The sequence below is a fragment of the Ailuropoda melanoleuca genome, chromosome 2 (genome assembly GCF_002007445.2).
Source record: "Ailuropoda melanoleuca isolate Jingjing chromosome 2, ASM200744v2, whole genome shotgun sequence".
Lineage (NCBI taxonomy): Eukaryota > Metazoa > Chordata > Mammalia > Carnivora > Ursidae > Ailuropoda > Ailuropoda melanoleuca.
The window spans coordinates 192,318,150-192,342,968 of record NC_048219.1 but is presented as its reverse complement, the minus strand read 5'-3'; the positions used below and the strand labels follow the sequence as shown (position 1 = coordinate 192,342,968).

At 38.6% G+C, this 24,819-nt stretch overlaps 1 protein-coding gene across 6 annotated transcripts in view; it reads right to left on the bottom strand.

Annotated features, from left to right (window-relative positions):
• The window catches only part of GIGYF2 (GRB10 interacting GYF protein 2), a 141,116-nt gene that overhangs the window by 44,136 nt on the left and 72,161 nt on the right, over positions 1 to 24,819 (bottom strand). For 5 of the 6 annotated variants that reach the window (XM_002917967.4, XM_019798294.2, XM_011223350.3 and 2 more), the window contains 8 exons: positions 15,547 to 15,726; positions 11,992 to 12,209; positions 11,737 to 11,899; positions 11,460 to 11,648; positions 8,808 to 9,004; positions 7,666 to 7,825; positions 4,105 to 4,271; positions 809 to 900 (listed from right to left, as the gene is read on the bottom strand). In XM_002917967.4, coding sequence (XP_002918013.2) covers positions 809 to 900; positions 4,105 to 4,271; positions 7,666 to 7,825; positions 8,808 to 9,004; positions 11,460 to 11,648; positions 11,737 to 11,899; positions 11,992 to 12,209; positions 15,547 to 15,726 — 1,366 coding nt within the window. The remainder of the gene's footprint in view (positions 1 to 808; positions 901 to 4,104; positions 4,272 to 7,665; positions 7,826 to 8,807; positions 9,005 to 11,459; positions 11,649 to 11,736; positions 11,900 to 11,991; positions 12,210 to 15,546; positions 15,727 to 24,819) is intronic. The other variant, XM_011223348.3, reaches the window with a different exon arrangement.

Below are 24,819 nucleotides of genomic sequence, written 5' to 3'. Positions count from 1 at the left end.
GCCAGACGGTAAATATTTTCAGCTTTGCAGGCCACATGCAATTATTCAATTCTGCCACTGCAGCGCAAAAGCAGCCACAGACAACACACCAACAAATGCGTGTGGCGGTGTTCCAATAAAACCCTGCTCACGACAACAGGGATCAAGCCGGTTTGCCAATCTTTGCACCAGGTGACAGCAAATCTTACTTCTTCTACCAAAGGGACACATAATCTAAGTGATTCTGCCATCATTTCATACCAATGCTAACAGTATAAATTTTTACTTCTTTCCTGCCCTCTCATCTATGTTTTTTCTCTGTGACATTCAAAGTTGAGCCATTTAGGAGGCATTTAATTCTTATAATGCTTGTTTCTTGCTTTAGGAGCTAAAGAGCTTGCAAAATTATAGCTATGTGTCATTTTCTGCAAATTTCTGGTTTTTAAGAAGCTAAGACCAAACTCTGAATATATAGTGGTAACATGCCACTAGCTAGGTACTTAAAGTATCCTATGAACTTTTAGGTCTCTGCTGTAAAAGGTGAAACTTGGGATATTATATCTAAAGGCACTTGGGGGACTCCTGGGAGGCTTAGTCGGTCGAGCATTAGACTCTTGGCTTCAGCTCAGGTCATGATCTTGGAGTCCTGGGATCAAGCACCCCCATCGGACTGTGCACTCAGGGGTGATTCTGTTTGTCTCTCTCCCTCTGCCCCTCCCCCCACTCGTGTGCACGCTCTCACAAATAAATAAAAATCTTCAAAAAAATTTTTCTTTAAATAAAGGCACTTTGAATACTGCAGTGCACTCTATGGCATTACTGCTCTTACTGTATTAAGAACTGCTGGTACTGAAGGTGCTGCATCTGGTACAAGGCTGTGAGCTCCTGCTGCCTGGTTAGTCGTTCCTGGTCCAACTCTCCCTAGGAGTGAAGGGGTAAGGGAAGAAATACCACTGAACAAACTGCAAAGAGCCTAAAAGCCATTTACTACAGATTACCGAAAGCAAACTGAAATCTCAGACCTTCACTTCCCACTCTACCTTTATGCCCCAAATGTTCAATTACAAAAACTCTTTAAAAGCTAACAATGCCATCTAGTGGGAAAAGGCATTATAAGAGATTCCCCATGGTGGGAAAGAGGTCCTTATTTCAGCAGCTGTTCTCTCCTCCTACCCGTGAAGCTAAATGTTGTATTCCAGAGTCATTACTATAACTAAAAACTGTATTATTTCCCAATGTTAAAAGTAATCTGTAAACCTGGAGAACATGCAGAAATTAGAGAAATGGGACAAAACAGAAAGGAGTAAAATTACCTGAAGTTAATGTTATGGTAGGAATTTGACAAGGGCCCATAATGAATACAGAGAGCAGTGTAGAAGTATTTCTTGTTAAAGATGCTGAGAATTTTACATTAACAGAATATGAAAGAGCTTTGAAAACTATAACTCTCCACCCCAAAATTAGGTGTTTATATTGCTATTAATAGATCATGAGTTAGATGAGCCTGAGTGGCTCAGTCAAGTTAACTGTCTGCCTTCGGCTCAGGTCATGATCCCAGAGTCCTGGGATCGAGCCCCACATCAGGCTCTCTGCTCAGCAAGGAGCATGCTACTCCCTCTCCCTCTGCCTACCACTCTGCCTACTTGTGCTCTTGCTCTCTTGCTCTCTCCCCTCTCTGTCAAATAAACTTAAAAAATCTTTAAAAAAAAAAAAGTGTGTGTGTGTGTGTATACATATATATATGTATATATACACACACATATATACCATGAGTTAGAAAAAATAAACTTTTTTAGTTTGTGCTTCAAATAACATAGCTGGAATTTATTTTTTTTTGTTTTTTTTTTGTTTTTTTGTTTTTTTGTTTTTTAAAGATTTTATTTATTTACTTGACAGAGATAGAGACAGCTAGCGAGAGACGGAACACAAGTAGGGGGAGTGGGAGAGGAAGAAGCAGGCTTCATTGCAGAGGAGCCTGATGTGGGGCTCGATCCCATGACGCCGGGATCATGCCCTGAGCCGAAGGCAGACGCTTAACCGCTGTGCCACCCAGGCGCCCCCATAGCTGGAATTTAAATTCAGAAAAGTTAAAATTGGGAAAAAGAATGAAATGTGAAGTGTAAGATAATAGAAATAATGAAAGCACAAAGGTGATATAGATTAAGGCAAATCATTGGTAAATAGTTTATATCTTTATCATACACAGATTATGCTTTGGAACAAAACACTGGATATACAATTTCTTGGGGTGGAAATCGTTTGAAATTCAGGGACATTTTTCTTTCCCATTAAATAACGGAGGATGGAAGCTACACTAGGTTAATCTAAAATTTCTACATTAAAACCTACGTTTCAAGGTATATTCATCATCAAGGTGAACTCTCTTCTTATCAGTGCTATTCAGGGCAATAGCTGACAGAAGCAGAGCTTGCCATGGTTCTTCTTCTAACTGAGGCTCAGACCCTATAACTAGAAGTCAGGAAATGGGCTACAGCAAACATGCCAAGCTCCAAGGAATGAACTTTCAGCTCTGAAACATTCATGATAACTCATCCCAATTTCAGAAAAGGGAAATAAAGCTCAAACTTGGTATGTAAGTTAAATGTTTATACGATAATGCACAATTATTTTTTCTTTGGATATACAACAGAAATGTCAGAAATAATTCCCCTCACCTAGGAATCATCACTATTCTCCAAATTATAGGAGGTTGCAACCCATCAGTGGATTGTAACATCAATTACTGGGTCAAGATCAACATTTATATGGAAAGGAAGGAAGGGAGGGAAGAAAATATGTGCATGGCGCAAAATGTTTTGTGAAACTTGTTTCACAAATATACACATACAGTTATGAATGTACAGAATAGGGATGTAAAACACTTTTTTTTTACTATGGGCTATGGCCAAACAAGTTTGATGGCCGCTGTTCTCATCTATGAACCCTATGACCATAGAGTTTGTGTCCTATTTACCTTCACCTCATAAGAACCTACCAAAAGGCCTAGCACAGGCCCTAACTATGTAGCTGATGAGTAAATCAATGGGGATTGTTACTGCAGTGACCCAGTGTTCACACTAATGGTGTATGACAATGGCCACTTCTGACTATGGCAGCCACCCAACACTCCAACCTGGAAAAGGAAAAGGCAGGCACAGATAAAAAGCCCTCCAAAAGGAACTCTACAGGGAGAGGCCCAGAGGCAGCTGCAGAGGAGTAATATTTCCCCTTCAAAGGTATTCCAGTGCCAGTATACAAGGGAAGTTACATTATGATCCAATTTTTAGTTAATATACCAGTAACTTATATTTTAAAAAAAAAGGAAAAAGTGTCCAATTCAAAGTATTCTAAAGCACTAGAATTTTTTATTAGCAACATTTATTTGCTTTAAGGTAAACCTAAATTTATGAGTCAGAAAGCAAGAGGCAAACAAGCAAGGGATGGGGAGGAGAGGAGAATGTGCATTCTAATTAGAGGCAAAAAAGAACGCTAAAAAGTCAACTGAATTGAAGCACAGTAGATAAAAAGGTAAAAGCTCTGAAGTAAGCTTAGAAAAATAAGAAACCAGGCGGTGCCTGGGTGGTGCAGTCGTTAAGTGTCTGCCTTTGGCTCAGGGCGTGATCCCAGCGTTCTGGGATCGAGCCCCACATCAGGCTCCTCTGCTGGGAGCCTGCTTCTCCCTCTCCCACTCTCCCTGCTTGTGTTCCCTCTCTTGCTGGCTGTCTCTGTCAAATAAATAAATAAAATCTTTAAGAAAAAAAAAGAAAAAAAGAAAAAAGAAAAATAAGAAACCAGAACATGTAGGACCTGGTCGGTAAGACAGGATAAGATGTTTTTTATTCTATACCTGCTGGAAAGCTACTGAAGGATTTTGTTTCCTACCGAAGGAATTTGGGGGTGGGGGGTAAGGAGGTGGGGGTGGGGAGGTGAACACAGGTATATGAGTTTTGAAAAGATCGTTATAGCTAGGTATGCAGTCTCCAACTCAGACTGCCCATTGCCATTTCAATTATTCTCAAAAAGTGCAGTTTCTTCCTCATTAGATGCAACATGGGTTGTGTTTACAAAGAGAAGCAAGGGTTTCTGCATCTAGTATGTGTTCTGGGTGAGTTGTAAGGTACTTACCATATGAGGAGGGGGAGCTGGACCGGGAGAGAAGGGAACCCTTCCCCACATTTTCATGATATCACCAAGGGGTTGGAAGCTTTCATCACATGCTCTCTTCACCAATAAAGACATAGTAAAATAGCCCGCTTGAAACCATTCCGCCATCTCCTGATTATTGAAGGGACCTATAATAGCACCAATTAAACAGAAGGGCAATAAAAATCCTTTCAGACTGAAAAGGAAAAAAGTATTTCCTGAATCTGATTCTTTTCCAGAGATACAACCTGGTGACGCCTGTCAAATATTTTGTAAGATATTTTAATTTAATCCATCCCCAAAGATAGTAAATAGGCTTCTAACTAGTAAAACACAACAGATATGATTTTGAAATAAGACTTCTGACTATACAACCCTAATTTTCTGTGGGGCTTTAATTATTTTAAGGAGTGGAACTGTCTCCATTTCACTCAATCTCTACAAATTCATTTGTCAGAAAGTATAATAAAACTGAAAAGAGTATTTTGTTACACTTTGCATCACTAAGGCATAAAGAATATAGGGGCGCCTGGGTGGTACAGCGGTTAAGCGTCTGCCTTCGGCTCAGGGCGTGATCCCGGCGTTATGGGATTGAGCCCCACATCAGGCTCCTCCGCTATGAGCCTGCTTCTTCCTCTCCCACTCCCCCTGCTTGTGTTCCCTCTCTCGCTGGCTGTCTCTATCTCTGCCGAATAAATAAATAAAATCTTAAAAAAAAAAAAAAGAATATAAACATGTAAGGCTAAATACATTTTCCTCTAATTTTCCTTTTCTGCCAATTATTAAAGGTTAGCAAAGTATAAATAATAATCTATTAAATTAAGATAACTTACAATTGATTTACCCAGCTATGACTAAATCTGGCCAGGGGCAGGGGCGTGACGACTTTCTCTAGATGTTTTTACAATTAAAAATCAAATATTTTATACATAAAATTAACAAATGCACTCTGATCCATAACTATTACTTCATTCATCCAGCAAAAATTTACTGAACACCAATTTTATGGGTCTAGGTAGTGGGGATATAATAGTAAATAAAACAAATCCCTAGAACATCCAATTCCGGGATGATGAGAGTAGATGTACTTGTCTCTGCTCCTCCTGCTAAAGCCAACAAAAAACCCTACATGTTATATACAAAAGATGACTCTGACGAGTAGAGAGAAGGCAGACTGGCTAGAGCCTTGGGACCTGAGGAACCACATGGTGATGAATTCCCTGACTTTTCATTATCCCAGATTTGGAGCAGAAGAAGCCAGTAGTAAAAAAACATGACCCAATATATACAACAATTATATGCTATCTACAAGAAAGTCATTTCAAATATAATATAGACAGATTGAAAATAAAAGGATAGAAAAAGATATATCATGCAAGCATTAAAAAAAAAAGAGGTTAGAGTGGCTATATTAGTATTTGATAAAGTAGATTTCAGAGCAAAGAAAATTATCAGAGACAGAGAGGGATATTATATATTAATAAAGGGTCAATCCACCAAGAAGACCAAGAAGACACAGCAACTGTAAAACTGTATGCACCAAACAAAGCTGCAAAATATGTGAAGCAAAATCTAATGAAACTGAAAAGACAGAGAAATCCCCAATTACAGCTGAAGACTTGAACACCATTTTCATGACAACTGACAGAACTAGAGAGAAAACCAACAAGATTATAGAGCTCAACAAAACCATCAATCAACAAGGTCCAATTGATAATTATATAAGGCTCCAAAGACACCAAAATACACACTCTTTTCAAGTACCCACAGAACAATATAGCAAAAAGAACTATACTCTGGGCCATAAATAAGTCTCAATAAATTTTTAAGAATTGAAATTATATATGGTATGTTTTTCAACCACAATAAAATCAAGCCAGAAGTTATTAACAGAAAGATTAACAGGAAAACCTCCAAACACTTGGAAACTAAACAACACACTTCCAAATTACCCACGAGTAAAAGTGGAACTCTCTTGGGGGCCTGGCTGGCTCAGTCAGAAGAGTATACAACTCTTGACATCAGGATCGTGAGTTCGAGCCCCAGTTGGGTGTAGAGACTACTTAAATAAACATATTTTTTTCAAAAGTGGAGATCTCAACAAGAATAAAGAATACATTGAACTGGGGGTGCCTGGGTGGCTTGGTCAGTTAAGCACCCAACTCTTGATTTTGGCTCAGGTCATGATCTCAGGGTTGTGAGATCAAGCCCCGAGTCAGGATCACATGCTGTACATGAAGCCTGCTTAAGATTCTCTCTACCTCTCCCTCTGCAACCCCCTCACCTCTCTCTCTCTTTAAAAATAAAAGGGAGGGGGGCCTTGGTGGCTCAGTCCTTTAAGCAGCTGCCTTAGGCTCAGGTCATGATCCCAGGATTCTGGGATCAAGCCCCGCCTTGGGCTCCTGCTCAGTGGAGAGCCTGCTTCTCTCTCTCCCTCTGCCTGCCACTCCCCCTGCTTGTATCTCTCTCTGTCAAGTAAATAAATAAAATCTTTAAAAAAAAAAAAAAAGGAATACATAAAATCTCTATTATTTCTTACAACTGCATGTGAAGCTACAATTATCTCAAAGTAATTTTAATTAAAACACACATCCATGTGTTTTAATTAAAACAGAGTCCTCAACTTGGAAGCACACTTTGCCTCTCCAGTTGCAATCCCTAAAACATCGAATAATGTTCTTGATTTTGATTGTTTTACCAAAAACAAAACAAACAAACTAAAAAACCCACACACGCACAGTCCCTGATCCCATACACCTTACATTCTATAGGGATATAAACAGATCACGAACAAATATATACAGAGCCAGGCAGTAATAGATGCTATAAAGGAGAATAAAGGGAAAGGGTAAGGGGACTGAAAATGGAAAAGGAGTTAGTTTGCTGTAAAGGGATCACAGGGTGTACCTGGTAAAACACTATCACGAAACTGACAATAACACAGTCAACCAATTTCAGGTTATAAACAAAGATTTCAAAAGCAGAAATGAAGAATCAACAAATGTCTTTTATAGCATTCTCTCTCCATTCTAACTTGTGCACCATACAAATCTTTTAAGGAATTAACTTATAACATGGTATGATCCTTCCTCCCACATTTTTAACAAGTCTTTATCATTTACGATATCAACTCCACTTCAGCAAAACATTCAAGTAAGGTCTTCCAAGACTGCTGCCATCACCTTTCTAAGGGAGGGAAACTGAAGTACAAAGAAGATAAAGAATTCACCTGCCCAGTTAACCAGCTGGGTAGTGAGAACTGAAAGGGTCTTGAGCATTTTGTTTATATCCCTATCATATTAGTAATCACATTCAGCCTTGTATTCAAATGATTTTCATTGGACTGCCTACCCCCCCCACTGAAATTGTAAAGTGCTATGGGAAGAACCTGTAAAAATGCCTTCTATATATACATATAGATATCTATATATAAAGAAAACCTGTAAAAATGGACTGTTTCTACTATTATGCAAATTAACATTAAATAATGACCATCTTACAGAATCTGGAGGTAATGGTTTCAAGTAGAATGGAATAAGGTACCTTGAATTTCTCCCTGAGGATCTTTGTAATACCACTTCTGCATTGCTTCATGCATCAAAGGAATTGAGACTCCCTTAGCTCTGTGCTCTTGCAGTTTAGATGCCAGTCTCTCATCATCTAGTGCACTGTCTTGGAGATAAGCAACCATCTTCTCAGCTTGCTAATGGGGTGGGGGGGGGGGGGGAGGATTGAGGAAAATGATCCCAAATTAATACTTAAACACGTAATAAAAATGCCTACCTTTTTTGAATGACTTGACTTGTGAAAGGTATTACTGTGCAAGAAACATGGCAGACAACCATTTACTTCTTCCAACAAGGTTCATATATATGTACTGTCCCCATTTTATGGAGGGGGAAACTAAGGCCCAGAGAGATCAAATCTTGCTCAAAGTCTCAAAATTATTAAGCAAACCAAGCTGAGATTAAAACACAAACTGGTATGGATGAAAGCCCAGGCTTCTAATCAACACACTAATAAGATTACTTTTTAAACTAATAATCCATTGGTCAATCCTGAAGCATATAAACTAAACCTGTAAAAACATGGGTATTAATTAAACAGACTCAATTAATACAATTACAAATAAAATCTTTTACAAGTTTTACTAAGACACTGTCCTCCTTTCTTCCTCTCAAGCATTTCCTGCCACCAAAAACTACCCCACCCTGAAAGAGAAATTCTTCTACAGAAAGCAAGCTATCATTTACCTTACATATAACAAAGGTAGAGCTAATCTTAGCAAATCTAGAGACATAAATAAAATGTTAATACCCTGAGTTTAACTATTTTCCCAGTTACACTTCAGGCAAAAAATACAGAAGATGCTATGCCCATCCACAGCTGCTTGTATTTGCCATTTTTGGCATTCCATTAATTTCCAAAAAGAAAAAAGAAAAGCAAACAGCTAAGGGCAACCTCAGAAGAGAAAAAAATAACCTGACACAATGACTACTACATAGCAGAAACTTATAAGCATGAAATGATTTGAAAGACAACTACTCATACAAAAAAATACTAGATTTACAAACAACTTTTCCAGTACATAAAATCTAGTGCACAGAACTTCCATTTCTGAATATTCCTTTAATGCTTCCAAATTTTATGGTAGTTTGGGAAAAGAAGGATTACATGATTTTTACCTGTTCCAAATGTTTGAGACCCTCTTCATCATCTGGCTCTGTGGAAACACTGCCCATCCCAGGAGCACCTACGACTGGCGTTTCAACTGGCCGGAGGGCAGGACTAGGATTGGGAACAGGCGGTGGAAGTATGAGAAGAGGAGAGGCTGTATCTGAAGGAATCTGTGACAGCGGCTGCTGGACATCAGGAACCATTTCTGAAGGGAAAAAAACATAGAAAGATGAAAAACCTTTAAACTAGACAGACTCTTATGGAGAACGCTGTCATCAAGTTGGGCCGCTCACTATATGGGCTCAGCAGGAATGTGAATGTGTCAGGAACACTGCGGCTACTTCTTATGGAGAAGTGTAGGATTTCTCCCTACGATGACATAAGTACTTCTACAGAATGACACAATATAAGAATTAAAAGGTGTCCAGAAGGTCCTTCTACAGTGCTTGCCTGTGTCACTAGAGCATCTGCCCATACATCTCCCTCTTGAAAGAAAACAATCAGTCTAATCCCTTCTTTATAACATGTCTCCATGTAGCAGACCATTAGCAAAGCACTGCAAATCTCGAAAACATCGTAACTCATCATCAAAACTTCGATTAAAGGGGCGCCTGGGTGGCACCGCAGTTAAGCGTCTGCCTTCGGCTCAGGGCGTGATCCCGGCGTTGTGGGATCAAGCCCCATATCAGGCTCCTCCACTATGAGCCTGCTTCTTCCTCTCTCACTCCCCCTGCTTGTGTTCCCTCTCTCACTGGCTGTCTCTATCTCTGTCGCATAAATAAATAAAAATCTTAAAAAAAAAAAAAACTTTGATTAAAAATATCTGCAATTATCTTGAATAAATACCTATTTCAGGTGATAATTACTATAATTCAATACATTACAGTCGTTAGGATAATGAAGAGCATTTGGGAGTCTACCTGGACAGTGCAGGAAGTTCTTCTCAGTAAGAACACAGACTGCAAAGAGGGTCTGTGTTCCCTATTTCAAGTCTCTCAGTATGCGGGCTCTTTAGAAGGGAAAGGGGATGGGAGTACTTAGATACAAATGCAGTTTCCCCTTTGAAACCTTGTTTGTTCAATTACAGACAGCTTCTCCAAATTCCTGTTCCTCTCAGTAACTCCTTCCTTTCTTTGCCAAACCTTTTAAAAGAACAGTTGATACACCACCACCTGCTACACTGTGACTTCCACTTCCACCCTCCCAATACAGCTTCTCTCCCAAAGAGAAGCAGTGACTCAAAATCCCCAAATCCAATGGCTTTTCCTAGTCCTCTTCATCTGACTTCAGCAGCCCAATCCTAAACTGAAACCTTCTCCCTTCCTTATTGCCCCTCTGTTCTAGGCCACTCTTGCCTCTGAAGATTTTCTCTGGCTACTCTTAACCTACCCTCTAAAAATAGGAATTTTGCCCTAGATAACTAATATACATACGCTTTATCTCCCTTACAGATTATCAATCTGGAGTTTTAATCTTCAATGCACATCTATGAAGCTTTCTCAAAATACACATCTGGACTCCATCCTAAAATCTCCTAGAATAAGGTCCCAGGCATCTACATTCAAGAGAATGAAACACAGGTGATTTGAGGGCACATCATAACTGAAAAATGACTACTACATATCAAACAGGTCTCAAAATGGACAAGTCCCACAGTGCCTGACAGAGATTCGAATACTTTGAATTCACTCACTAAGCTTTGTTCTAGACATAAAACGCTGAAAAGATATCCTTGGTTTAAGCCTTCAAAATATTAGTCTATTAGGCAAAAAGATAATACACAGATCTTTATAATATTGTATTGCTATGTCACGAATAGTGCTGGTTGTTTAAGAAGCAAGAGAAGATCGTTAACCTAGCTTGGGGACCTAGGATGGGAGAGTTTCAGACACAGAGAACAGCACGTGCTAAGGCAAGGAGACAAAAGAACAAGGTACATTTCAAGACCTAAGAGGCTGTGAGGCTGGGGAACAGAGTATGAAGGACACAGAGATGACACTGAAACCATATGGAAGCACTCAGATGCCAGCTTATGCAAGGGCTCACATGCCATGTTAAAGGTGTGATTTCCTATAGTGATTCAACCAATTAACCCTTCAACATCAAGCATTACAATGTCATTTTTAAGTATGCGCAAGAAGAAACATGGAAGTAAACATTAAAACTGCCTACTAAGATATATGAGCAAATTAAAATCGAAACTGTAACATTGGAGAAGGGGATATACTTTAAGCTTACTCTCTAGCAAAGGTGGTAGGACTTCCACAGATCTATCCATGTTCTTTTTGGCCTCTTTTGGAACAACAGCATATTTGGTGCGCTTTCTGGACACACATCCAACCACTATATGAAAGGGAAGGTACCTGTCTGAAGTGGGAATCAAATTATTGCAGAGGATCCTAAACCCTGTCTGCTCAACTGATACCAAGGTGGCTATGTCATAACACCCTAGGAAGTGAGATCCCTGAGCTGCACCCTTGCTTCTTCTAACTCTGTTTTGGTGAATTTTGGGGAGGAGACATACGTGGGAAGCAGTGTTTGATGGGGTTTATCACTAGGAGAGGTTATACAAGGCATAAACAGAAGCCTATCTTATCAGTGATCACTGGCCTGCCTGAGCAGAATCCTGTTTTAGCTCATCTGCTCTCATAAATACATACCATCCCCTCTGCTGGGCACTTTGGTTGGTAGGCTAGTTTCCGTCTGACTCTCTTCCTCGGCTTTTTCTGTTTGCTCAGTTTGGAGCTCCTCTTTTCTCTCAAACTGTGGTGCTTCCTGAGGCTGATGGTCTGAAGGAGTACTTGGTCTAGCAGACGAGGACGAGGTCTGGGATGTTTCCTCACTAGCTTCTGCAATGTGAAATAGTCTTAAATTAACAACTTAGGAAACTTCTGGTTTGATGAAAATAAGAAGGTAAAAGACAAAAATGAGCCTTACCAACTCCTACTCTATCTGTCTTCTCTCCCTCTTTCCTATTTGTCTTATCGGGTTCTTTGGCTTCTTCATTGTGGCTGCTCTCAGAGTCAGAGCACTCCCCACCTTCCTCTACAGGCCGGAAGTCCATCTCCTGCTCTTCTGGAATTGGCTCCTTCTGCACTTTCTGTATCAAGAAAATAAAGCCAAAGGTCAATAATACATTTGGCTTTGGTGGCAGGTCAGTGCCTGTTGTAACATTTAAAACAAATTTCTTACCTTTAGAGAGAGGAATGCTCCAGAGGAGTCAAATGTGCCCATCTCTTCTTCAGCATCCTCTAAGCACCACTCGGGTAAGCTATCCCGGTCTTCGTCTATGCTTCCACTGCCAGAGCGCACCCTTCGGTAACCCCGTTCATCATCCCGATCTCGAAAATCAAACTCAAACCTTCGCCGTCGTTCCATGTGTTCCCGCCAGCCTGCAGAACGAGGGGCATCTGGGATGAGGAGGAGGATACAAACCTTAGAAAATTTTTATGACAGTATTTGAGAAAGAAAATCACGAATAGGAAATAAAGAAGAAAACTATGGCTGTGAATTCAAATGATCAACCTACTAAAGAGAAAATTAGGCAAATGAAATGAAATTCAGAGCTCAGCATACATATGACATCACTAAGTGACAACAGTAGTTATCCTCAGTAACTACTGAGCCACACAACATACTCTAAAGCTCTGAAGGATAAATTTTAAACAAATCACTTTTAAAGGACACTTGATTCAAAGTATATACTTTGGGTGAGCTTTAGGTGTCTGATTGGAAACATCAATTAGCCATTCACATGGCATACTCTTAGCCTAGGCTTGTAACACTGGATATCTTTCCATATTGAAGGCCATGCCTTCCCTCTGGCAGGCCTTAACACATTTCTTTCTTCTCATGAAAATATCATTCTTGATGTATAAGAGCAACTCCCTGTGGCAAATCCTAATATCGAACTCATCATGCCTACCTGCTACTGCCGAGATCCCATTTGTAATTCTGATTCCCAACAAAAAGACATGGAATCACAGCACTAACAGATGTCAGAGATTTTATATAGCCCCACTATCCTAATTTTATAGTTTAAGAAACAAAAACTCTGACACTAACTTGCACAGTGGCAAAGCAGAACTAGAATCTAATTCTGCATCCTCTACTGCTTTTTCCACAACAGCATGCTTACTTTCCTTTCCCTTTACTCTCATCTCTTAACTTTCCCTAGGGAGTTTTTATTTCTGTATAATACCCCCAGGGACATTCCTAAATCCACCCTAGCATACTGTTTATTACATCCACTTTCCAACAGAAAAAAGACTGCCTAAGAATAAAAGATGCCAGTTAAGGTACTGTCTTTTTTAAGAAAGGGGAACTCTTGTTAATATCTGACAAATCTGACTCTAAGAGAGTCTTAAAAGGAGAGGCAGGTTTTAACCTATTAAAATTTTCAATCTTTGACTGCTTTCTCTGTGGGGGATGCACAAAAGAAATGAGCCAAAAAGCTTAATGTTCTTACTACTAAGGCCCAATTTGCTAAAACCAGCAATCTGAAACTCAAACTGAACGAGAAGGCAAAACATTAAATGTCCAATAGAGGTAGCTACTTATAAATCACTCACAGCAAAGTTAAGAAAACATTATTCCCATACTTCCCCCATCCTTTACTTACAACAACTATTACATTTCTATGAAAACTAAAGAACTTTATATCCAGATTGCTTAAATGCAAACCTAGAATCATTACTCAAAAGAAGTACTCATGATCAAATGTTGAATTCCAGAGTACTCTATTACTATCATTTCTAAACCGTCTGTTAAGTATGCACCATGATAGGAATCTATCCTTCTAGGCATCTGGCTCATGTTTTCCTCTTACTGAGTTTCTTAAGTTCAGCTCCCAGGGTGGATGCTTTGCTGTCCTTAATCGTCCCATCTCCCATACATATCCAGTTTTGAGCCCTACTTAAACCAAATGTAGCAGATAAGACACATCCCTAGATTATGATGATTAACCACTGCTTTTTAATGTCTTACACTATGAAAATAAAAGTCTGCTACAATTTTTATAATATAAAAATAAGTAAAAATCATAAATTTTTAATCAAATAATAAAAGAATAACTATAAACTAAGAAATGTTAAGAGTAATTTGTAACAACTGATATAATCAGACTTAATGTTTAAGATGCTGGGTTGAAAAAACAGATGGTCTTCTTTTTAAAAAATGCTTATTTCCAGTGTTTTCTCAGCCCCATATATTATATACCCCAAACTGTCCTTTAAAAATATATCAATAAAAAACTGAGGAAAATTGTTAATGACAAATAAATAGGACATGGAAATTGAATATCAGAGAGAAAGATTTAAGAAAAAGACAACATATGTCCAAAATCTAAGTTGTTGGGATGAGGAGGAGGGTCAGTGGTAGAAAATACGCTAAAATTTTACTTTAACTCCCTTTAATAGAATCGACATCAGACATTTGGGCTCACAAACACTGTTGGTCTTCCAAAACATTCACCTTGTTTGTTTTTGATCCGCTGGAATTTCTCTTCTCGCTCAGCCCAGACCCTGTCCATTCTTTCACTGAATGCTTGTTGGGAACATAGTCTACAAACCCTTTTGCTTACAGGCAAGCTCAGCACAAAATGCCGTGATGCCTTGAAGAGAACTGTAACATCTGGTTGCCCAGCACACAGACTCATGAGAATTGCCAAGATAACTGTGATGTAAACAATGCCCACTCATGACAGAAAACTTGCCCAAGAGGCAGCCATGAGGAAGTGGGGTAAAAGCATCAAAACTCTATACAAATATTAACTTTACTATGTTTCCACCTATCCATAACTAAATGGATATGGTAAAGCACTCTGAACATTTTTATAATGTTTACTCAGGCTGAGACTAGTGATTTTGTTAATAACTTGATTTTAAAATGTAAATGCAAACAGTTTAATTATGATTTCTTCTACTAAAAGTGCGCTTCTTTGGCATATGGTTGATAGCTAAAATAATGTTATGCACATGAAATTCATAAGGCAAATACACACTCTTTGTGCACTTTGGTTCTGCATGACCCCACATTCAAACTACAGTGGCATCTGATTATCATGAGGCATGGAATCAGCACTTTGGTAGGGGATGAACTTTGACACAAAGCACCAGTGTGTTCAATTACCAGCATATCTAATGTCAGGGAAGAACAGTTTGAAGCATTCTTAAGAGTCAAACAGAAGAACTTACAAAACCACTAATCACTACTATTCTCTCTCCTTTTTCTAAAGTTAGGACAAAAGAATGAACTTATGATTATGTTTTTGACCTGGGTTCAGAGTTTATCCTTCAAATAAGCATAAATCATTTTTTCAGGACAAAAAAAATTGAAAGAATAAATCTTCTATTTTACAGGAAAAGTACCCCATTTTAGGGAAAGCACATATTCCTTAGTGAGCATACATTTGTAAGTTTGAAAGCATGGTGGAAAAAAAATACAAAGATTTAGTGTTAGACAAAACCGAAGGAGACCCTCTCACGTTTTTTCAGTTAAAGGCAGGTGCTTCCCATTAAACCACACTACTTGCTCCAGAAAAATAAAAATGATTTTCATCAACTGAAAAGATATGGGGAATCTTCATGCTGAAATTTTTTTGTAGTGCTGAGTATGATGACATAAATAATTAAGTCCTCTTTTTTCTTTTTTTTTCTTTACCTGTTCATCTTTTCTGCTTAATCGATAACAATTTCCACCTAATATTCCCTTATTTTGGTCCCCGTGCTCACTCAGCAGGAGCCTTACCAGGGCTGTGGGGCCGCCATCTCTCTCCGTCCCGTCTCGGTCCAGCTAGTCGCCAACCTCCGTCTTCATCTTCTCCATTTTGTTCTTCTCTAAAAATACGCCAGTTTTCACTTTCTGATCGTATAAATTCATGCTTTCTTCCCACCGATGTTGGTCCACCTTCCTCAAAATTTGGTCTTCCTGTAATGAAAATAAGGAAACATGTGCCTCAGCCAGTAAGGATTCTGAAAGCAGACTGGAAGGTTCAGATCACGCTTTTGTGCAGATGTGCCTACTCTAATGCTCAGGAAGTGTGAGTAACAGAACTGCAGACATATGAATCTAGTATTAGACGTATTTCTTAAAGTGCAACATACACAGACTGGGCAACGGTTTTTTAAACAAATAATATGTGCATTATAAAAAGGGGATGCAATGAAAAGTGAACCAACCTACCTTACCAGCGCATACTACTTTTTTTTAAAGTCATACAAGATTTTTTAATTATATGATGTATCTTTATTTATTTAATTAACTTCTACTGGCGATTCTGCCCAAATAGGATATCTATAAAATTCAACCTTTTATCCTAAAAAACACTGTAAATTCAAAAGCAGACAATGTGAACTATAATATTTCATTTTCATTTACCCTAACATCTATTACATTATAAGCATACAACAAATTGTTTCTGAACAGAATGCAAAACTATATGTAACCTAATGCCAGTCAAGAGTTCCATTAACGATGAAAGAAAGCCTGGTATACCAAGTAAACTAAATTGGTACTTTTAAAAGATAATTCCAAACTGTGCGAACAAATGATCTCTTTACTCACCATCCAACATGTGCTAACATACACAATTTGTAACAGACTATAAAAAATTCACATTAAATTAGTTGAAAATCCAGAACATACACTGGTACCTTCCACTTGTAACCTGTAGTTACCTATACTTCAGTGACAGCCTCATTTCTTTGTACTAAACCACCATGAAAGTGAAAGTTAGTTGTACAGTTGCATCTGAAAATGATGGAATTCTAATTTCTGGTCATTCTCTTATATTCCATTTCATATGTATAAAGATTCAATATCCTGTTTGCCCAGTTTCTAGGTTGTTACCACGTATTATTCTACTGAAGGATAAAATATTTGGAAATTTGCTGGACAAAATACCACCTGCTTTCTAATTATTGCAGGCAGGCTCTAAGATCGCCCCGAACAAGCCCTGCCTCCTGGCTATTGTGTAATCCCCTCGCCTAAGTGTGGACTGCAATTATTGGCTAGTTCCCCCTACAAACGGAATACAGCAGAAGTGATAAGATGTCAGTGCCAATATTAAGTTAAAAACAACTGTGACTTCCATCTGGGATGTTCTCTCCGTGGCAATCCAACTGCCATGTCGTGAGGCAGCCCTGTGGAGAAGCTCACATGGCACAGAACTGAGGCCTGCCAACAACCACATGAGTAAGCGTGAAAGTGGATCCAACCCCAATCAAGCCTTCAGATGACTACAGTGGTGGCTGACACCGTGACTGCAGCCTTGCACCCTCGTGAGACACCCAGGTCAGAGCCAACCAACTATGCTGCTCCTCCCTGACCCACAGAAACTGAGATAATGTTTGTTGTTTTCAGCTACTAAGTTTTGAGGTATTTTGTTACACAGCCATAGACGACAAAAACACCTACAAAAAAAAAAACAAAAACCGCTCATTCACCAGTTTATTCTTCACAACAATCCTCAATATTTGAAGTTATCTTGGGGCACCTGGGTGGCTCAGTCAGTTAAGTGGCTGCCTTTGGCACAGGTCATGATCCTAGCATCCTGGGATCGAGCCCTGCCATCAGGTTCCCTGCTCCCTTGCTCAGCAGGGAGCCTGCTTCTCCTTCTCTTGCTCCCCCTGCTTGTGCTCTCTCTCCCTCCCTCTCTCAGTATCAAATAAAATCTTTAAAAAGAAAATATTTGGGGGCTCCTGGGTGGCTCAGTTGGTTAAGTGTCCGCCTTTGGCCGGGGTCATGATCCTGGGATCCTGAGATCAAGCCCCATGTGGGGCTCCCTACTCAGGGGGAAGCTGCTTCTCCCTCTCCCTCTGCCCCTCCCCCTGCTCATTCATTCTCTCCCTCTCTCTCTCAAATACATAATCTTTAAAAAAAAATCTGAAGTTATTTTTCCTATTTTATAGCTGAGAATACTGAGGCTTTTCAAAAGGATAACATAAGAGAACTGTCCAAAATCACACTATTTAAAGGGCATAGACAGGACTGAAATATTAATCTTCTCATTCAACAAATATTTATTGCACATTAAGCACCAAATTTTATGAATTCAAATACAGATATATTCCATGTCTGCCCTTGCGTTCAGAGGCCATCCAGGTTCTCTTGCTCAGAATAAGAAGGGCAACCCATTTTACAAAGTACCACATCTATTATACGACTTGATGAAAAATGTAGCTATACTCAGAAAAAACCAGCAAAGTTAAGGAAATCCCTAATACAGGGGCACCTGGGTGGCTCAACTGATTAAGTATCCAAGCATCCAACTCTTGACTTTGGCTCAGGTCATTATCTCAGAGTCATGAGATGGAGCGCTGCATCAGGCTCCATGCCCAGCAGGGAATCTCTTTGAAATTCTCTCTCTGTCTCTCTCTGCCCCTCCCCACACCATGCTGACTCTCTCTCTCTAAAATAAATAAATAAATCTTTAAAAAAAAATCCCTAATACACAGATAGGCAGACAGATAAATAAAAACATGTAGATAAATGATGGGAAATGGCTTTTAACGCACATAATCAATCACAAGCAGTCATGCAATGAATTGGGAATACAGTACTAATCGCATGATGGATACACTAAATGGAACACTCACTTTCTTTCACCTACTTTTACCCTAAGCCTTTGAAAAACTAATGAACATAGCAAAGCAAGCAAAAGAGCACAAATGGCAAAAGGCTCAACTCATCAAAAATTGGTCACTATTATTTTTTCTAATAAATGATACTGCAAAAAATTATTAAAAATAAAAATACTAGTAATCCCTCAATCTTACAACTCTATCTGTAGTTAGCTTTTACTTAACTTTAAATTTTTTTATAGTTTCAATCAGTATACCTACTATTTTGCATAGCAAATACTTCTCTGTGATTATACATCTTCCCAATCATACAAATGGGTACATACCAGGTATACCTTGCCGCTACAGCATAATCTACTAGATTATTCCCCACTGGACATTTACTTATAACCAATTTTTTGTGAACTACAGATAATGAGACAAGAAATACCTGCTTTTCTGAACTATCTCTTCTGAAAAAAACTTCAAAAGAATGCAATTACTAGGTCAAAAGACAGACTTCGTCCACTGCCTTTTTCCCTCAAAAAAAGGGTCAAATCAACACACCAGTTCGCATTATTGACACTAAGTGCTGCTATCCTTTTAAAACTTTCACCACTTTAACAGTTGTAAAGTGGTACACTAATGTGGCTCAAATATGAATTTTTCGTATCAAAGATTTTTCACGTTGTTTACTGACCTTATGTCCCTTTCTGTAAATTGTTTACATTTTTTTCTAAACTAACAGCTTCTTTACCTTTGGACCTATCAGTCCTACATGTATTTTTCATATTAGTACCTAATATGAAAAATATAAAAAACAGGATGGGGCAGGGGCACATGGCTGGCTCAGTCGGAAGAGCATGTGACTCTTGATCTTGGGGCTATAGGTTCAACCCCCACATTGAAAGTAGAGATTACTTAAAGATAAAATCTTAAAAAAAAAGAACAGAGCAAAAATAGAGAATATATAGGAAGAAACAAAATCTGGTTTTTCTACTTATTGAAAACTATCTTGTAATTTTCAACCCGTACCTCATAATGTTTGAATGACAACGCCATACCTTGTTCCAAAAACAATTTGAGACCAGTATTTTGAAGATAAGGAAGAGCACAGTACTAAACAAAGAATAAAAATCTTGGTGTCACTACACCTGATTTTAAATTTTGGCCCCAATTCTGATCTATACACCTTGACTTAAAAAAAAAAACAAAAGACCCAATTCCCAATGTAAAAAGTGTGTGTGTGTGTGCGCGTGCGTGCACGCGCACGCACACGTGTCTGTTGAGGTAAGTCTGCCTGAATTTACATGAACACCAGCCCATTCTAGCTCAAAAATTCTATAGCAAAGGAGTTCAGGGCACCTGGGTGGCTCAGTTGGTTGGGCAACTGCCTTCAGTTCAGGTTGTGATCCTGGAGTCCCAGGATAAAGTCCTGCCACATCGGGCTCCCTGCTCAGCAGGGAATCTGCTTCTCCCTCTGACCCTCTCCGCCATGCTCTCTCTCATTCTCTCTCAAATAAATAAATAAATAAAATCTTAAAAAAAAAAAGAGTTCAAATTTTGTTACTAAGTGCTTGTTTCCTCGACTGCAATATACTTTTTGATATGTCAAATATTACATACTTAATAACTGCAACAGAAAGATTAAGGTGAAAACTTCTCCAGTAAACCAAGGAAAGCCAGAATGATGTAATTCTAACATGCCAAACATCCCACATTTAAGTGCAAGGCTGGGGGTGCCTGGGTGGCTCAGTTGGTTAAGCGTCTGCCTTCGGCTTGGGTCATGATCCCAAGGTCCTGGGATTAAGTCCCGCCTGATCAGGCTCCTTGCTCAGCGGGTAGTCTACTTCTCCCTCTGCCGCTCCCCCTGCTTGTGCTCTGTCTCTCAAATAAATAAATAAAATCTTAAAAAAAAAAAGAGTAAGTGCAAGGTAGGTGGAGTTCCACCTCAGAGGGTCACTGTCATTTTCTTTTTTTTTTAAGATTTTATTTTATTTTTTTTATTTTATTTTTATTTGAGTGAGAGAGAGTGCACAAAGGGGGAGAGTGAGAGGGAAAAGTAGACTCCCAACTGAGCAGAGAGCCCAATGTGGGGCTTGATCCCAGGACCCTGAGACCACAACTGGAGCAGCAGGCAGACAACCACCCAAATGAGTCACCCAGGCACCCCTCACTGTCATAAGAGAAGGGTGAAATGAATTCAAGAACTTTTACATGGACTTCACGCAACTCCTCCCCCTCCCTTTATGCAACTTATTCCTAAAGTATAAGATTCTTGCCAAAAAGTACATAAATCACAAATGTACAATTCAAAGAGTTTCCATAAAGCAAATATAACCACATAACCAAGATTTTTAAAAAAGAAAGTATCAGGGGCGCCTAGGTGGCTCAGTTGGTTAAGCTTCCAACTCTTGATTTCAGATCAGGTCTGAATCTCAGGGTCGTGAGTTCAAGCCCTGCACTGGGCTCCACACTGGGCATGGAGCCTACTTAAGAAATAAAAAATTAACCAAAATAAAAAGAAAAAAGAAAACATCAGGAGCTCTCAAAAATCATGTCCCTCCAGTCAACCCTTCCCAAAGTAAGCACTATTTCTGACTTTCATCTCCAAAGATTATTTTTGCCTGCTTTTTTAACTTTTATTTGCAAATGGAATATTCATTTATGTCTGGCTTCTTTCACTAAACATTATGGGAGATTCATCCACAATATTACAGAGAACAGCAGCTTGTTCTTTTGCACTGCTATAAAGGATTTCATTGTATGGATAGACTACAATATACTACTCTGCTGCTGACTTAGGATGTTCCTAAATTTCTGCTATACGAATTGTGGTGCTATGAGCATTCCTAGATATGAAATTTAGTGTATGTTTGTATTTCTGTTGGTATATGCTTAGAAGTGAAGTTGTCAGGAGTGAAATACGGTATATTCTTTAGTAAGCACTACCAAATATTTTCCCAGAAAAATAGTACCAACTTTACCATTTTTTACCTGTTCGTTTTACTTAAACCTCTAGCAAACATTAACATGAGTGCTTCCTATGTAGACAAACACAATTAAAGACAAAGGATTAAAATAAAGAAGAGACTCAGACATAGCATCTACCCACCAGGTCCATAGCCCAGGGACACACATGTAAACAAATGCATCCATTAATCTCATCTAATCATCATTATAACCACAAAAATTAAGTTAAACATTATCATCTCTATTGTTCCTGTGAGGAAAGGGATACCTGTAGGGAGAATTTCCCAAGGTCACATACCTGAGCAGTGACCAAATCAGAAACAGAACATAGGTGTTCAAACTCCTAATCATGGGTTTACTCACAAATTTAACCCACTGGAAGAAGCAAAAAACTCTAGAAAAACTAATGGAGAAAGAGGAAGCTCTGGGATCAAAGTCTAACAAATTCTAAAAGGGCAACAGACATACTATGCATGGGTACAGCTTATAGACAAAGACCACCAACATCTCTATAAGGGGAAGAGAGAACGAAATGTATTAATCTTCCAACAGAAATTATGTCAAGGGGCGCCTGGGTAGCCCAGTCAGTTAAGTGTCTGCCTTTGGTTCAGGTCATGATCTCAGGATTCCTGCTCAGTGGGAGTCTGCTTCTCCCTCTCCTTCTGCCCTTTCCCCCTGCTTGTGCTCTCTTGAATGAATGAATGAATGAATGAATGAATGAATGAATGAATGAATGAATGAATGAATAAAATTGTTTCGAAATACATACCCCTGAAAAAAATGTTAAGACCAATCTCTTCACTATGAAAATTTTATTCTAGAACTTATTTTGAGGGGGAAAAAATGACTTCAAGCACCATCTAATAAAATACACATTTCCAATTACTACTAATGTAACTAAAAATTACACTGCATGCAAGAATTGCTCTAAAGCATCAAAATAAATCCTGTATCACCTAAATGATTCCAGTATATTTGTATTTGTGTAGATTTGAGTGGGCAGTGAAAATGTCAAAGAGAATTAGATCTACATTATTTGTTTAAAAAAACACATACATTTGTGTATTACTGATATAAGTTAAAATAAAAGCTAAATATTAGAAGTCATTCCCAGGCAACGTAGAAGATGCTATCTAAAGTTCCTTTCAGGGGGCGCCTGGGTGGCACAGTCGTTAAGAGTCTGCCTTTGGCTCAGGGCGTGATCCTGGCGTTCTGGGATCGAGCCCCACATCAGGCTCCTCCGCTAGGAGCCTGCTTCTTCCTCTCTCACTCCCCCTGCTTGTGTTCCCTCTCTCGCTGGTTGTCTCTGTCAAATTAATAAATAAAATCTTTAAAAAAAAAAAAAGTTCCTTTCAGGTCTACAAACTCCAGAATTCCACAGTGGCCAGTGAGGGACACCCACAAGGCCCTTCTCAGCATTTCAAACCAAAGTCCTCCTCCTTCCATAATACCAGCACAGTAATAAAGTTGAGTAACCAAATATTTTAGTTTACCTCTTAAATTCTTAAGAGAATAACTGATAAACAGGATTGAAAAGTAAATGTAATTGAATAATTTACAAATTTAATGCCTGACCCAAGTATTCCTAACCTACAGTCCATAAATGAACTTGGGGGCTATGAATCCTTAAACCAAAAGTACCTATTATGCTGGCATGTTTTCTTTTATCAGGGAAAATGGTCTAAGGTTTTTGTAAGAGTCTTAAAGAAGTATCTATGACCTTCAAAAGATAAATACAAATTTAAAATGTATTTTCTTTTACTCAATATAACATGACCATTTTATGATCAAACTATACTACCTATATAATACATGTCATGTTCTCGTATCAACAGTAACCAGAAATGTATAAAACATGCTAAAATGCAAATGTACAACATAAACATTTTCCCAATGGCAGTAAATACTTGGTCATTTCTGACTTCATGTATTAAGTATGAATAGGATTCTTCTAAAAATAAAATTAAATTAAAATGTAATATTGGTTTTAGTCTGGTCTAATTGAGTAGACTTCCTAAGGAGAAAGAGCAGTAAAAGGGCACCTGTGTGCATGTTTGACTCACAGCCAAAAACGGTGTTTATGGAAAACTTCAGATGGAGCAAAGAGGCACTCAGCCAATAAAATCTACAGCTGTGAGACTTGGAACTTACAAGTGCCCAAACTCCAAAAGCAAAAGTGGAATTATGGGACAGACTTTGAAGCTTGTTTATGCGCAAATTTTTCTAGTAAGAAACTTTGTATTCCACTATTCAGATATATAGTCTCTGACCGACACTAAAAATATTTTCTAACACCAGAGAAAATAATGAAAGGAAATCCCATCCAGGTGTTGATATTTACTTTTTTTTTCCCTATAATCAATTATAAACAAAACTCAGGATGGCTGGGAAGGAGAAGTTTAAATCTTATATCCAGAGATTTGTAATTTTTCTCCCATCCTAACTCCTAAGAGGTTACAAACTACTCCGCTCATTAACATTGGTCCTGGAAACACAACAGTTCCTGGCTGAAAAAGACAGACTGGAGGGGCTGGAGCATATCAAAATCTCCTTGAAAAAATACCTCTTGCGGTTTGAATATACCCCATATTCCTACAACCCTCATGTTCAGTCATCTGATGGTATACACCCAGACACTGCTTCAAATCTCTGGGGAAGAAGATTATCAGCAGATAGGCTTGAATACAGAACTGGAAAGGGACTAGGCAGCTTCTAAGGAAAGCGAAGTATACCATGTAAGAAAGAACACAGGAGACAGAGCTAAAGTTTTAAAGTTGGGAGATTATTCATGTACACAGGTAGGACACTAGACTCCAACTACAGCATTTGTTACTCTCAAGTACAAGTTGGCACAGTTATGGACTACATACTAGATTACTTTAGCCAGAAAGAAAACCAAACACCTTTAGGGACAGAGATTTGAATTTAATAAAGAATAATGTATCTAAAAAAAGAAGAAGAAAAAGAAGAAGAATGTACCTGGTCTTGGCACCTGGCTTAATCATAATTTTTAATAAAAAATAGATCAAAGAACAGATATTTAGCATTTATGTTCACAGAAGAAATGTTTCAGAGTCATCTTCAACTGAAATCAGTAAATCTGTTTAGATAGAAGGGCCCATGTGTTTTAGGGTGAAGTTTATACATACCATCTATGCCAATATCAGTTTCATCTCAACTAACCTGGTTGAGGTTTCAACCAGAAATGAACTGAACTGCTCAGGTCATTAAAATGGGAGTACTATGCTCCTGAGTGGATACTCCAAAGCCGGTCTACAATATCCATATAATTATCAACTAGGAATCACTGTCTATAAACCATAGCAAGACTCAAATTGTAGAAATCAAGAAACCAGAACCCTTCTTTACTTGAGACATTTCTTTCTTGACAATCATTTTGCCAAATCTGAAACAGAGTATATTATGGAAAGTGGCTTCTAAGTTTGGCAAAATCCTTCACCATCTTGCTTATTATAATGTTGATGCA